The following is a 14,275-nucleotide window of genomic DNA, read 5'->3' as shown; positions in this document are numbered from 1 at the left end:
CTGGAAGAACCTTATTCTGAGGGCATGTGCTTGTATCGTAATAAAATATTTTTTCATCATATGACAACTGTATTATAAACTCCCAATCTGTTTTTCCTAGCCATAGATATAGCCATGTAAGATCCAAGTAGCAGTACCTTTGTCCCTACAGAGGAAAAACCCATTAGTTTTTCCGATGGGCTGAAGATAAAGAAAACAGAGACTGTGGTAGAAGAGAAAGGAACCAGAAACCAATACCAAAACACTTGCTTCGTAAGGAAAAAAAAACAGTCCCAAGACCTAGTGAGAAAGAAATGCAGTAAAAAACTAGGTGTTTGAACATTATATTGAAAATTCAGGTAGATTTAGGAAGCAGTGCTTGGAGAAGGTGTTTATCATTATGCCACAGATGTACAGCACAATTCTTCTACAGGACTTTTTTGCTGCCCAGGAGAAGGACCTAATGGCATTGATTTCTGGCCTGAGAGAACTGTTATGGGATATACTAGCTGGGTGTATTAAAGAGATCAATTGGAAAGAGTTTCTAGATTTAGTTTTTCCATTTTCAAAAACGTAGAAAAAAATGCAATTTCCTCAATCTTTTGGCATTCTTAACATAAGAAATGTCACAGGGGGTCAGATCACAGGTCAGCCTAGTCCAGTTGCTTGTACCTCAGTAACAAAGAATGGTGGTTAAGGGGGAAAGTATCTATGCAAGGCATATCCAGACTGATCTGTCCCCGGGCTCTCTTCCCTTATAGCTTCCATAGCTGAGAGTCATAGAAGGTCCTAATTTGGAGGCTGCACCTTGATCATGTTTAAATACTCACTGATGGGCCTATCCTGCACAAATTTGTCCAGTCTTTTGAATCAGATAAAAAACAGCAGCCTGAAAAGCATGCCATAGGAATACCAAAGGATTTCTTACCAAACTTCAGTGAGAGGACAATTCCTGGTTAGATGTTCCCTGGTTAAGGTATAAAGCTGAAACTAACTTAAGACAAATCAGCAGATGCAGTAAAAAACACCCAGGACACCTATATCTTGTCTAAGAACAAGACAACCAGTCAGTGGAAGACCCGCTTTTTCATAATTTTAGGTCCTATAAAGCTAATCTGCCCGATTGTTTTTAAGCTGCCTGGAACACTGAGTTCTTTCAGGGAGCCCAGATGTATTTCTGCCCACTGAACTAGATGCATCACTTCTGTCAGGAGAACTTGTCTCTTGCCTCCCACTTGACAGCTTGGATAAGCTGCAACAGCAATAATGTCTGAGCTAATAAGAATACAAAGGCTTTTCTCTTAACTGGACCTTTCCCTGGAACCAAACAAAAAGAATTGGTGGACTCCCCCAGGTTTATAATGTAACATGAGCCAGGATGCCAAGGAGAATGTTTTAACAGCATTTTAAAATCGCTTGATAAAGCAGAAATCCCTTTCTTGATTCTAGAACTAATGTGCATAGAGCTAATCCAGCATACTTCTTATGGTGCTCCCATGTACCACACAAATATAACCTCTCCTACTTCCTGAAGAGCCTTCAGTAACAACTATCAAAAAAACCCATTATTGCAAGACTTGCCAAAAAGGACCATGTCCTAACAAAATTCTAAAGCTCTGAAATGCACAGAAGACTAACCCAAGAGGAGGCAGTTCACAAATTGCTTCTGTTATTTTTCCCCAGAGAGTAAAAGGCTCTCTCCTTCTGCAATGTTACTGTCTATTCAAAGGTGCAAAAGCTTGCAATAAGTGGAGATTCTTCTCCTTATATCTTACATCATGCATTGATCATGAATAAATAACTGGACTGCTTTGAACTACTCTTGAAGATATGGCACCCGTTCAGCCAGTTATTGGATTATGCAGCACGCCATCTAAACCTGCTTTTAAGTAACTGCAATGATGATGATTGCTTTACTTAACATCAGTAATGCGGATACTATATCTTATGGGGATTTTCCAAGTGTCAAAATGCCAATCTTTAATTTTTAAAAGTATCTGCTAAAAGTGAGCCATCAAAATAAAAATAAAGGTCCATGAAAACCAATGGAAGTTTAAAAAAAAAAAAAAAGTTAACCCATAAGCAAAAATTGCCAAGACTGAGCTCATTTAAATCATTTTGCATTTCTAAAATTTGACAAACTGCCCAATCCATTTTGTATCTAAGAAAAGGTTTTGGTCCCACAGATTTCATTTGAATTAGAATACTTAAGAGTGTACCTTTTCTCTAGTGATAATAGTACTGAGATGATGGTTCCTAACTGTAATCTTCTGAAAGATTATGCGCTCTTCCAGAAACTTGGCAAAAGGGAGAGACTTAAACACCTAAACATCAACTTACTGAGTCAGCTGAAATGTTTGGTACCCTGAATTTTGGAACTCGAAAGGAAGAAAAGGGTAAGAACTGATTTTAGTTGGCCTTATATGACATGGCAGGAACATCCTTGGAACTACTGATATCCAGAACAAATAGACACTTGTGATATAGGTTTTTAGAACAGAAATACCAACATTACTGTTACCTTAGAAAGAATAATAGGAGATGGAGCCTAGGAGTGGGAATCTTGACTGATTCATTTCAAGACAGTCTAACATACCTGGACACCCAGAAAGAAGCTAAAACCTAGTCTCCAAGGACAGATGCACATATGTCAAGGCTAGAAGGGACTTCCTAGTTGAAACAAATTTCCACAAAAACAGGATTTCACCTGGCAATTTTTGCACCTAGTCCAACACACTGTGGTTGGGCATCTTCTCAACAGCCATGAACTGGGCAACGTGTACACGTTAAGTTTACTGAGGAGTTGACCAATTAGCTACACAGTAAACATCTCAGCATCTACACATGCAGGGCAATTAGGTCGGAGTAAACTAATAAACTCCACAGCACTGAACGTGTAGACATTGACCTGGCTACATGGAGCAGAAGGGTGCTTTAGTGCAGGGGCTGCCTGCTGGCTGTGCCCACACCGAAACACTCTTGTGTCCCTGCCAGCCCTTCTGCAGCATGCTGAGCTGGGTTGAAGCAGCCCCAGGCCGGCAGGCTGACCCCCGGGGCCCTCTGCCAGTCAGAGCTGCTCTGGCTTGGCTCGTTGTGCTGTGGCTTACATTCAAACAGCGGGCCCAGGAGCAATTAAGTTCCAGAATATATTTATTTGCATTAAATTGTACATGTAGATGTGCCCACCGATGCCAATCTTGAGTGAAACACCAAGAGAGAAGATGTTACATCACTTTGTAATCTGTTCAAATATTGATCATCCTCAAAGCAGATCAACACAAGGCTAGCTCCAGAGAGTTCCATGTACTAAGACAGAGAATTCTAGGACATATCACTTGATCTATTAAATAACCAAGAAGTGTCTAGACAGATTGAGAGAAGTTGCAGCAGGTAAAATATTTACTGAAATGTCTACCTGAATTTCAGTCAGTCACTAAATAAAAAGGTGCAGCAAACTAATGACTACTGAAACCCAAGACTCTTAGGATCAAGGTCTTCCTTCATTTTGTTGTCTAAGGCTTCCGTTTCTACAGGAGAACCTGTTACCTGGAGAAGGAAGCCACTGCTGAATTTGCTTTAACTCATGGAAGTTAGTTTCTAACATGCAGGTTTTCTGAAAGCTTCCAAGGAAGACAACTGCCCAATCAGGGAAAGAAGTGCCCATTTCTACTTTAACAATTAAGAAACTGACTAGAAAGATCCTCAGAATACCATTTTTTAAAAATAAACTCATATTGCAATTGGAGGGTCTCTGAATACTTAAGGAGGAGATATTTTAAAGTTAAATATGAAAGAGATTAAATATCCCAACTAGTCCTGGAATACACTTCTGCGCTTTTCAGATGAGGAAAGGAATGGTAGTATGAAGAACCATGAGAAGTCTAGAACATCCAAATCTAAGTCTCTGTCTCTCAGAGAAGCACCAAGAGGGACACATGATAAAGAGGACAACACTGTCAGCTAGATCACAGGAAATGAATATCCTACCTCATAATACAATCTCTCTGCATCACTATAATATCCTTTATCAAGATGAATTTGAGAGCTGGCAGAACGGTGATAGGCCCTTAAGCGTTACACAACAAAGGCCCAGTTTGGGCTGCATCCATTATGGTCAGCAATGGATGAATTTGCTCCAGAGATGCAGTAAACATCTGCAAATAAGCAAGTTCCATAAGAGGGCAAAAGATTTCTGTTGTAGTCACAGAAGGATATTTCATGGCTAAGTTTATCTATTTTTTTTCCTTAAGAACAAAAAACAGTTAAGGCAATGGTTAAAAAGCAGCAAAGCAAAAGGTTATACTTTTAGATAAAAGATGTTTTTCAAGTTAAATACCTGCACCAATCATGGTGATTGGAGATTCAATATATATCCATTCATCAGTATATATACCAGAGTGAACAAAGATAAGTCCATCAAAATGAGCTTCCTGGACCCCACCTAGGGCATCCTCAATGGTGTCATAATACTAGAAGAAAACAGATACAAGCTTAGAGAATGATACCCATGACAAAGATGGCAAATATTCACGTGAAGCTACTTGGAAACATACCAGCATATTCTCTCTTCCTTTGTACCTTGCAGGGTTACTGTAGAAGTGTTCAGCAAAGCCGGGCTTTACATGTGCTCCTTTGTACTGAAATAAGGAAATATTTCAGAAAAAAAAAACAAATCAAAAACCCCAACAAATAACAATAAATATACCTGTATGCACAGATAAATATTTCTAAATGTAAGCCACTATAATGATACAGTTAGAACAGTTTGATGGGCTTCATTACTAATAAATAATATTCCAATAGCAGAGGATACCCTATACAGCAGAGTTGCCATTTCCTCCTAAACATGGATAAATGTTATGACTTTGTAACTAGGTTCAGTATTACTGAAGACCAAGAAAAAGGGTTAATGTTAAGCAAGTTACTGGCGTTAAATGCCAGCAAGCAATAACATTCATAAAATTTAAGGCAACCTGATCATATACAGCCTACAACAGATCAGAATTTTGACATCATGCTTATACCTTCAGGTTAAACTTGTACATGTCATACAAAACATATTAAATTAAAAATATTAAACCAAGTGATTGAGAGCCAACCACATCCTTAGGTAAATTGTTCTAGTGGTTAAATTATTCTCACTGTAAAAAAAACAAAACAAAAAAACACTTCATTTCTAGTTTTAAATAATCTAGCTTCAGTTTCCAACCACTAGATGTCACGTCCTTGTTTGCTGCAGTAGAGCATTCTTATATCAGAAATATCTCCCTGCTGCTGTGCACATTCCCAGGGGGGACACATGCCCCCCAGATTTGTGCCAGGACAAGGGAAGGCTGCCTGCTGCAGGATCCCCGCCCTGCTGACCTCCCCATTGAGGCCTCCATGGCCCAGCAGGCAAGACCCAGCACAGAAGGACAGAGTGGGACCAGGCAGGGAAGCTCAGTGCTGCTGCTGGGAGCTCTGTACTGCCTGGCAGCAGTAAGGGGCATGACTCCACACCACCATCCCCATTATTGCGATGGGCACCGTGCCATGGCAGTACGGGGCTTGTGGCAGTGGCATCGAGCTTCCCCACCTGGCCCTGCTCTGCATATTAGTATATTTAATAATCATAAATGTCGCCTTTGTTGTTACATATTCCTTTTTTGTTAAGCATGTTGCAATGAGAGAGAGACAAATAAGAGAGAGAGAAAAAAAAGAGAGCAGAGAGAGAACCAGACACACGTACATAGAACCATGTGCACAAACACAGAACTAGAACACACCCAAAACAGACATGCACAAAAACACCCGGAACCAGACGTGTGTGCACGCACAAAAACATCCGGAACCAGACGTGTGCGCAGACACACCAAACCAGACAAAAGCAGACAAACGCACAGAACCAGGTGCACGGGCGCATGGAGCCAGGCTCCTGGGCCACTGGACAAAGTCTGACCCAATAATGCCATGGTCCCGCCAGAGCCCCTGTGCTTCCCCAGGGAGCCAGCCCCTGGGCTGCAGTGCAGCTGATGGAGGCCCTGGCCCGGAGCCTGCCTATCAGCCCAACCACCCACCCACCCTGCACAGTTAAGCCCGCAAAAGTTGCGGTGCTCCTGGCAAGGGGCAGTGCCAGCCTCATCCTGGTGCAGGGCTGGGCTGGGACTGGGCTCAGAGTGGATGGGAGTCAGGTAGGCCCAGCTGCAAGCCCAGCTGCAAGCAGCCTGGGCTCCATGACTGGCAGCAGCTATCAGAGCCTGGGCCGGCTGCAACCGGAAGGCTGCAAACAGCTGCTCCGGGCTCCAGTATCAGCTCCATAACGGCGGGTGCACGCACACCTCGGAGCAGATGGTGGGGATAGGGCCTGAGGCACCGCAGCCCTCCCACTGTCCACTTGAGGTGCACGTGCAGTCGCTGCCGGCATGGAGCTGATGTCGGGGCTGTGGAGCCTGCTGCAGCTGCCCAGAGCTCAGGCTGGGTACAAAAAGCTGCGCCAGGCTCTGGAGTCATCAGCTCTGTGCCGGCAGAGGGGCAGAGGCTGGGGTTACGCTGCCTCAGGCCCCTCCCCCACCATCTGCTCTGAGGTGCACATGCACCTGCCAGTATGGAGCTAATGCCGGACCCCAAAGCAGATGTTTGTTTACAGCCTCCTGGCTGCAGCCAGCCCAGGCTCTGGGTAGCTGCTGCCAACCATGGAGCTCGGGCTGCTCCCAGTAGGGCTTGCAACTGCCCAGTTGCCTGCTGGGGGCAGCCTGAGCTTTGTAGCTGGCAGCTGCCTAGGCTGGCAGTGGCGTGCTGAGCAAAATGGCTTTGCGTGCTGTGCTTGGCACACGTGCCGGGGGTTGCTGACCCCTGGACTAAAAGAATGGAAACACCACTTTATTACTTACAGGAACTTATATAAATAACTATTTACAGTTCATAAGTAACAGTCTTGCTACTGCCCTTGCAAAGCCTAGGCTTGTCATCTCCTGCAATAAGGAAGTTCCTACCGCCTCATCCAGACTGACTGTCTCATAGGACACCACCCTTCCTCAACACTCTGCTTCCAGGAGGCCTTATGGTCACAGAGTTGGCCACTGCTGTGGAAAACGTCTTTTTCCCCTTAAATTCTTCCCCTCTCTCCTCCACCAAATTCAGCCTTCCAAAAGCAGGGTGCATGTTATTTGGGGCTATGTGGTATGCAAGAAATATGGTGCTCTTCTTCTAAAATATATATCTTCTTGAATGTGAAATGATTGTCACTGTCCTTGAAAATGAACATCATTTCATCTTTAAAGAGTGCTGACATTTAAAAAGGTGATATAGAGAAAAGGGGAGGACTATCATCTCTTTCTATCAAAATGTGGCCAGATCATGAAAAACTTCTCTTACCCTACTTTTTCCTAATTCTGTGGTTGCTTGTGATGACGTGGTGTAAAAATTATATTTAAATAAATGTCTACTCCTTTTCAGCTTTGCACCCACTTTTCATAAACACACACTAACTCTCCTATACTTACAGTCTAGTTCTATTACCCAACATGACTACTATTACAAATTAAAATGTATACTTAATTATAACATTAATATACAGATCTTGATATTGTATATTATTTTCTAACCCCTTTACACACATTTTTAAAAAGGTATGGTGTCCATTCTTTGTTAATTTTTTGATATTTTGGATTAAGATTAAAACTGTTTTTCCATACAGGATAATCTACTGTTTAATTCCTATCAGGCTAAGAGGGGCAACAAGCCTCCAAACCCTATACTTTTATTCCCTTTAAAGGCTAAAAGACAAGTAATGTGCAGATGGTCTTGCTGTCAAAGAAATGTTCTACTTGCCAGGTCTGTTACTAAACTCTGGTACTTTACCTTTGCAAGTCATCTTTAAAACAACATGAAGGTTTTTTTGTGATCTAAAAAGAATCACTCATACCAGTTGCTGAAAGCTTTCTTTCCAGGGGTTTGGGTGTTCATATTCTTCTGGATTAATCTGATAGAATTTGCCAGGTTCGGGATGCATCATTGGACGTGTATATTCAAATACTTCCATATACAGTCTTTTCCTGAAATACAAGACAAATTGAGTGCGTTTAAAATGCTGCAAGGTTATAAACTGGTTGTATCAGAATTAAATCAAACCTTGAACGTACAGTTTCCAAAGCACTCACTGTTCAGTTAATTCTGCTCCCATGGAAGTCAAATGGTAAAACTCAAGATTTTACTGGGAGCAGAGTTAGTCCAATATTTAACACTTTCAAAAAAAAGTTATCTTCAAAACTTTGAAAACCAAAAATATCTTTATAAAAATGAATGAATAATTTCCTAAATTAAACTATTTATACTGATCATTATACCTAATTAAGACTGATGAGGCTGTTGTTTTTGTAATGTGAATTCTGTATATACTTAAGGGCTGAACTCAGCAGTGCTCTTAAACACACTGGCCCCTGCCACATATTCAAATTAAAGCTGGAGAGAAACCAGCCATAGAGTTGTTACATATTTTGAAGCACTAACTTTATAGTTGGCTGGCTCTTTGTTTTTTGGGTTTTGTGGGTTTTTTTTGTTTTGTTTTTTATAGCTGGATGATCATTTTTTATGGCATGACAATTATTTTGCATGTGGGGCCAGTCTAAATTTATTGCATGATTAACTAGTTAATTGTGTAATATATGCAATATGTGGCATACATTAACTGATTAAGTTCATAAATGCTTTCCCGAATAGGGACAGAGTAAAGCCTTTCATTAAATGCCTTGCTGAAGCATTTAATTTTATAAGTGTTAAAACTGTTCAGGAAGGTTAAACTGAGTTCCCCTTAGAATTTTTTTTTTTTTTTTTAAAAACACAGATATTGTACATGTTATAAAGCTGATAAATGCATTGGCACATGTACATGTGACATGTTGAGTTTGATAGCGTAAATTATACATCACATTACTAGATAAATTCAAATAAAATATTCAGGTCTGTCTCACAACTGCTAGAATACAGGAGATTTTTCAAAAGTTAGATTTTGTTGATATTATAGATCCCTGTTTTATAAGGATACGAAAATTCAGAGGTCATGTTCCCATCAGAAAATAAATCTTCTATTGTTGTAAGTAACCACTAAGATTAAACACACAAAGACATACCAGATTTTATGTTCAGATTTCATTCTAATTCTATATCATCTAAAAAGCCCTTCATACAACATTCCTATTCAGAATACTGATTTTCATTACATAAAATATCTAAAAGGCTCCCAATAACCCTAGCAAAAGAAAACAGACAACATATCCTTTTAGAAAACCAAGCAAATAAAATCGCATTAAATTCCTAATTTAGTAACAGAGTGAATCTTCTTGGACATTCTAAAGTACTTGCTATTTTAAGTGAAGATGCACAAAAAACTTTTCAAAGAGAAGAAAAAGGGGGTGGGGGACAGGAAATACTGAAAGAATGAATCACTGTACATTGAACAACTATTACTATATATTCAAAAATAAAGTTTCATTTTTTGTGTGTGCGCAACAGATATATGTTTATGCAATAAATAATGTTTATATTAAGTTATGCATAGCAAAAAACAAACAATTGTTTTAGTTTAAGCTAATTATAACTTCTAACCAGCATTTCAATTTTTTTTATTATACCTGGCATTATGTTCAGCATATACAATATATCTCAAGATAATGAGGAATAGCTGTTCACTTACCACAAAATTGGATCATTAGCCAGCTCACTGAAGCGTTTACACACACAAGCTGCTCTACAAAGATCCTGCTCCAGCAAGTAGGAGAAGATCTTCAGAACCACTTCATCTGGCAATTTCTCCTGAAGATATTGTTCTGCGGGTGCTGCTATTAAAATATTAATGGACCTAAGATTACCGATGCATTTAACCTACCCAGTTTCTGACTGAAAGTGATCAATGACTTTCCATACTCTAGTTGTAAGAGTGGCTTTTGCACATTGATTAGTACTACAAATTTAGAGACAGAATCTATTCAACACACAATAAACAAAGGTATTAAACCTTCTGCAGCCTGAATCTGCTAGTTTACTTAAAGAGCAAATTGAATCTAAATCCAGAGGCATAAATACAGGAAATAATTGTGAAATCATAGTTAAGGTTAAATTTAGATTTCCTTCAAGGCTTTCTTTCAAAAACTTTTCTCCACCTTTTAATTGGGGCAACCAATCTCCTTTAAAATTGGCATGCTTTAGGTAAAAAGTTGCCATATATGTCTCTCAATATGTACATTATAAAGTAAATCTTTTAACACCTTATATTTATTTCCCGTTTCACAGCAATCCTGAAGTCCCAAATCGCCTCAAAAAATCTCTTCAAGCACAAGACAAATTTTCTTAAAAGGATCATTCACTAGTAACTGCTATTATACTTCCTCTTTCACCGCATGCTGACAATACCAGAGAAGAGATATGTATAGTGCAGGAGATCCTTAACTAGCAATGGCCCCAACAATATTTCTTTATCCCACCCCTCCCCCACCCCTTGATGCTCTTGCTTTAATCTCTCTTTTAAGATGAAAAATGTTGAATAATCTATTTGATCACTTTAAATGCATCAAGAGAGAGATTAGTGTGCAAGATATGACATCAAGGTAGAGTAAAGACTAAAAGGTAGTGCAGTACTCAACCTGTACAGTTCTACTTTCTAATTCCATATACAATTTAACCAGAAAAACTGCTCTTCCATTCTGGGTTTTTTTGTTTGTCTTAAACATACTGTCCCTAACAGACAGATTTCACAGCGGGATACTCAGTCTCTATATCCATAGCTACGTAAGTTAAAGTTGTATTAGTTTGCAGCATATGGTACGAGTTGAACCTTCCCCCCCAAAAAATTAAGGGTCAAGAAATTTAGGATGGTTCTTACAAGAGAATTTTTTTTTTTTTTTTAAAGAATTTTAAAAGGAAGCCAAACAATAGCCAGAAAAAAAAACAAACACCTATGAATATAAAATTCAATCCTCCACAGCATGCTAGGCTATGAGAGGGATAGTTCCAGAAGGAAAATTAAATAGTAAGACAGAACTTTTTTCTTTTCTGTCCCCTTCATTGTCAGGCCCTATTCAAAGTCTTCAAAGTAGGGTTGTCAAGGCTGACAGGAAGAGAAGATTCAAATTAAATAAAGATGAAGTTGGATAGGTTCTTCAGTTACTGTTCTGCAGGTGCTATTAAAATATTAATATACATAAATGTACAGCTCGAGTGAAAGATCACTTGCTTTCCATACTTTCCACCTAACAACTAGGGTAACTTTTACACAATTAGTACTACAAGTAGAGAGAGACCCACAAAATGATCTGTTGCCCAAATAACACTTCATCTACAGAGAAAAGGCAAGTTCAACTCTATGGCATTTTGAAAAAGTTTGGTTAAAAGTACCACACAGTGGCCTGTACTTTAAGCTACACTATACATTTATCTCCCCATTCAACATCAATCACAGCTTTTTTACGTGAGCGCAGACCAATTCTTCACAGAAGCTGTACCGAGGCTCTTAGCATCTCTATGTACATACTCATATCCTACACCAGTGGTTCCCAAACTTTTTTTGCCGTGACCCGCTGCTGGGAGTGGAGTACCGTGGCCTGAGGGCAGGGGAGCTCCCAGCACGCGGTACAGCTCGTCCTCTGTGTGCGGTGCCACCGGCATTGCCCCTGCAACCTTCATTTGGGTCACAACCCGAGGTGGGAACCACTGTCCTACACTGTCCATTCATATTTATCATATGCTGTTATGTTTCCTTAGGACAGTCTTTAAGACTTATCCAAAATGACAAACATAGTATTTGTTACTATACAAAGATGATTACGGTGACTCTGAGAAAGAAGGCCAGTCAGTCTGAGAAACTGCCATGTCCCAATATAAATAGTTACAATTCGGAGCTTGGCATCATGTCTTTTATCCTCCTGACCAAAGAGGCGCTAGTAGTCAAGTTACCTTCAATGGAAAGCAGCAGAGATGAACTGAGTATAAAGAATGCAAAGATGGTTTTATGAAGGTTTATGTCACTTAGATTCTTGATCTTGAACTGTGTATTACTGAACTGTACACTGTTTAAGTGACATGATTCTGAGGAACTGAGACACTGATCAACAATTCTTTGGCTTCTTTCAGTTTCACACTTGTCCAAAAGGTTCTCATTGCACTCCATGCTCAGACTGTCATGTAGAAGCTAATGTATGTTTTAACCTGCCGGACTGATATGTCTTTTGCAACACTAGTGTATGAACTTTATTCATGTGATATAAAAATATTATCAATGGTGTTTCTTCCAAGTGACCACTTCTTCTGGTCAGTATCTTAAGCCAGTAGGTTTTTGGTGAGGTTTTTTATTTTTGAGAAAAAGTATGTTTTTTCACAGAGGGAGAGAAAGCTCTAGTTGCGTCTTAATCAGGTACACGGCCCAAAGATCTGAGGGTCAATGGAAAGATGACTGGGATCACTGTGGACCATTCCACTGGTAACTCTCATCTTCACCCTCAGCATATTAATGGGAACGACCGGATTAAAACCGAGGTTCTGAGATTATGTTTGAGACAAGGTGATCACAAACTTCACTTCCAAATCTGTTCCTCTTAGAGGCTTCTAGTTTTCCTCCATTACGCCATGGCACAAAACAGGTTCTGGTCTTTCAGTCTACCTTGCTCAGGGAGTTAGGCGGTATAGATTCCACTCCCACTCTTTGATCTTCACCTTTTCCATCCTTTAAATGTGTAGAACCCCAGAGGATCAAATGTGATGGTCTCCCCAAGGTATAATCAAAATTACTTCTCTGAAGAGCACCAAAGAAATCTGCCTTCTTTTAAGTTTATACATACCATACTTTGAAAATCTTTTTAAAGGAAATGGAAATGTACTCAACCAGATTAGATTCATATATCCAAATAGTTTATATTCCATATTCTTCTTTGGATCATCTCTCAAGAGTCAAATAAATATAAAACCAGATATCCTTACTGTAAAAAGCCTAGTTCAAAACCCAAGACATTGATCTTCAAGCATCAGATTCAGGTATCTCCTCTTGACTATACATGATCTGTGAGGTGAAACTGCCTCAATCGGTTTTAAAGATTTCAAAGTGTATTCCTGGGTACTCATGGATAGCAACACCTCTAAAACATGCACCACCCACATGCTCCCACCAACCTAGAAGATGCTGATGCCATTCTAGGGATGCCCTCGTTTCAGCTCTTAAGATGTGTCTGGCATACTTAAGAAGGAGCAGGGAATGCTGCCCTGAATAGCTTCAACATTACATTTCCAGGTTTGGTAAGTATAAGCAGGAGACTGTAGACAGTGTAGACTGGACATTAGGAAGAACTTCTTCACAGAGTGGCCAAGGTTTGGAATGGGCTCCCAAGGGAGGTGGTACTCTCCCCTACCCTGGGGGTCTTCAAGAGGAGGTTAGATAGGCATCTGGCTGGGGTCATCTAGACCCAGCCCTCTTTCCTGCCTATGCAGGGGGTCGGACTCGATGATCTATTGAGGTCCCTTCCGACCCCAACATCTATGAATCTATGAGTGTACTCAAAAACAAGGTTCTCCATCTAGGAGCACCAAACATGTGAAGTAGGTACCCTAAGAGGAGTGCTGAAGGCAATGTGACATGCTGATTTACAGAAGAACTAGAAGTTCTGTACTGTTTGTTTCAGGAATAACCTTCTTTTCTGCTCCTGGGATGAAATTCCTGGGAGAATGGTGTCATTATGAGAGGAAGAGAGTATTACCAGGGTGCCTGACAAAACAGACTGAAGTATGAGGGAACCCCACCAATATCCCCAAAGAAAGGGAAACTACTACTTATGTGAAACCTACAGACAAAAAATAGGTGGTAAGTCTATTTCTAGTGGAAGAGGATTTGTATTGTGTTTTGATCTACCACTGGTAGGTCCTGGCTGAGTAGTATCTCACTAGAGAATGGTAGTACACTGGAAAGAGACAAGCCATCAGAATCCATGGAATCTACTGAAGGAGACAGAAGTACTTGTAGCTACCTTAAAATCTAACAATAAATAGATTAGCAGATGGAGAGAACTCTACAGCCTTCTCAGCAGAAGTGCTGCTTGTATGTTGGTTGAAAGTATGAATTTCATCATCTTGGTTGCTGAGGGGACTTCCCTGTCTTCCAGAGGAAAATGGAAGTCTCTAGTGCAGATAAGGTCAGACTTAGTTTGGACTTGGGTAAGTCGTTTAATTCTGGTTCAAAGAATGACTGTTCCAGTTGTTAGGACATCCACTAGGGAAGATAACATCAGGTTCCAGGTGCTGTTCCAATTAATAGTTAAGTAGTTTATTCAAAGTGAAACAG

General features: G+C 40.2%; 1 protein-coding gene across 2 annotated transcripts in view; it reads right to left on the bottom strand.

Moving 5' to 3' along the window:
- The window catches only part of FBXO11 (F-box protein 11), a 71,275-nt gene that overhangs the window by 29,335 nt on the left and 27,665 nt on the right, over positions 1-14,275 (bottom strand). Inside the window, exons 4-7 of one of the 2 annotated variants that reach the window (XM_006014724.2) lie at positions 9,650-9,794; positions 7,883-8,012; positions 4,533-4,616; positions 4,316-4,448 (exon numbers count right to left, since the gene is read on the bottom strand). In XM_006014724.2, coding sequence (XP_006014786.1) covers positions 4,316-4,448; positions 4,533-4,616; positions 7,883-8,012; positions 9,650-9,794 — 492 coding nt within the window. The remainder of the gene's footprint in view (positions 1-4,315; positions 4,449-4,532; positions 4,617-7,882; positions 8,013-9,649; positions 9,795-14,275) is intronic. The other variant, XM_006014725.2, reaches the window with a different exon arrangement.

The sequence above is a fragment of the Alligator sinensis genome, unplaced genomic scaffold (genome assembly GCF_000455745.1).
Source record: "Alligator sinensis unplaced genomic scaffold, ASM45574v1 scaffold131_1, whole genome shotgun sequence".
NCBI lineage: Eukaryota > Metazoa > Chordata > Crocodylia > Alligatoridae > Alligator > Alligator sinensis.
The sequence above is the reverse complement of the archived record's forward strand: the minus strand, read 5'-3'. Positions and strand labels throughout refer to the sequence as shown.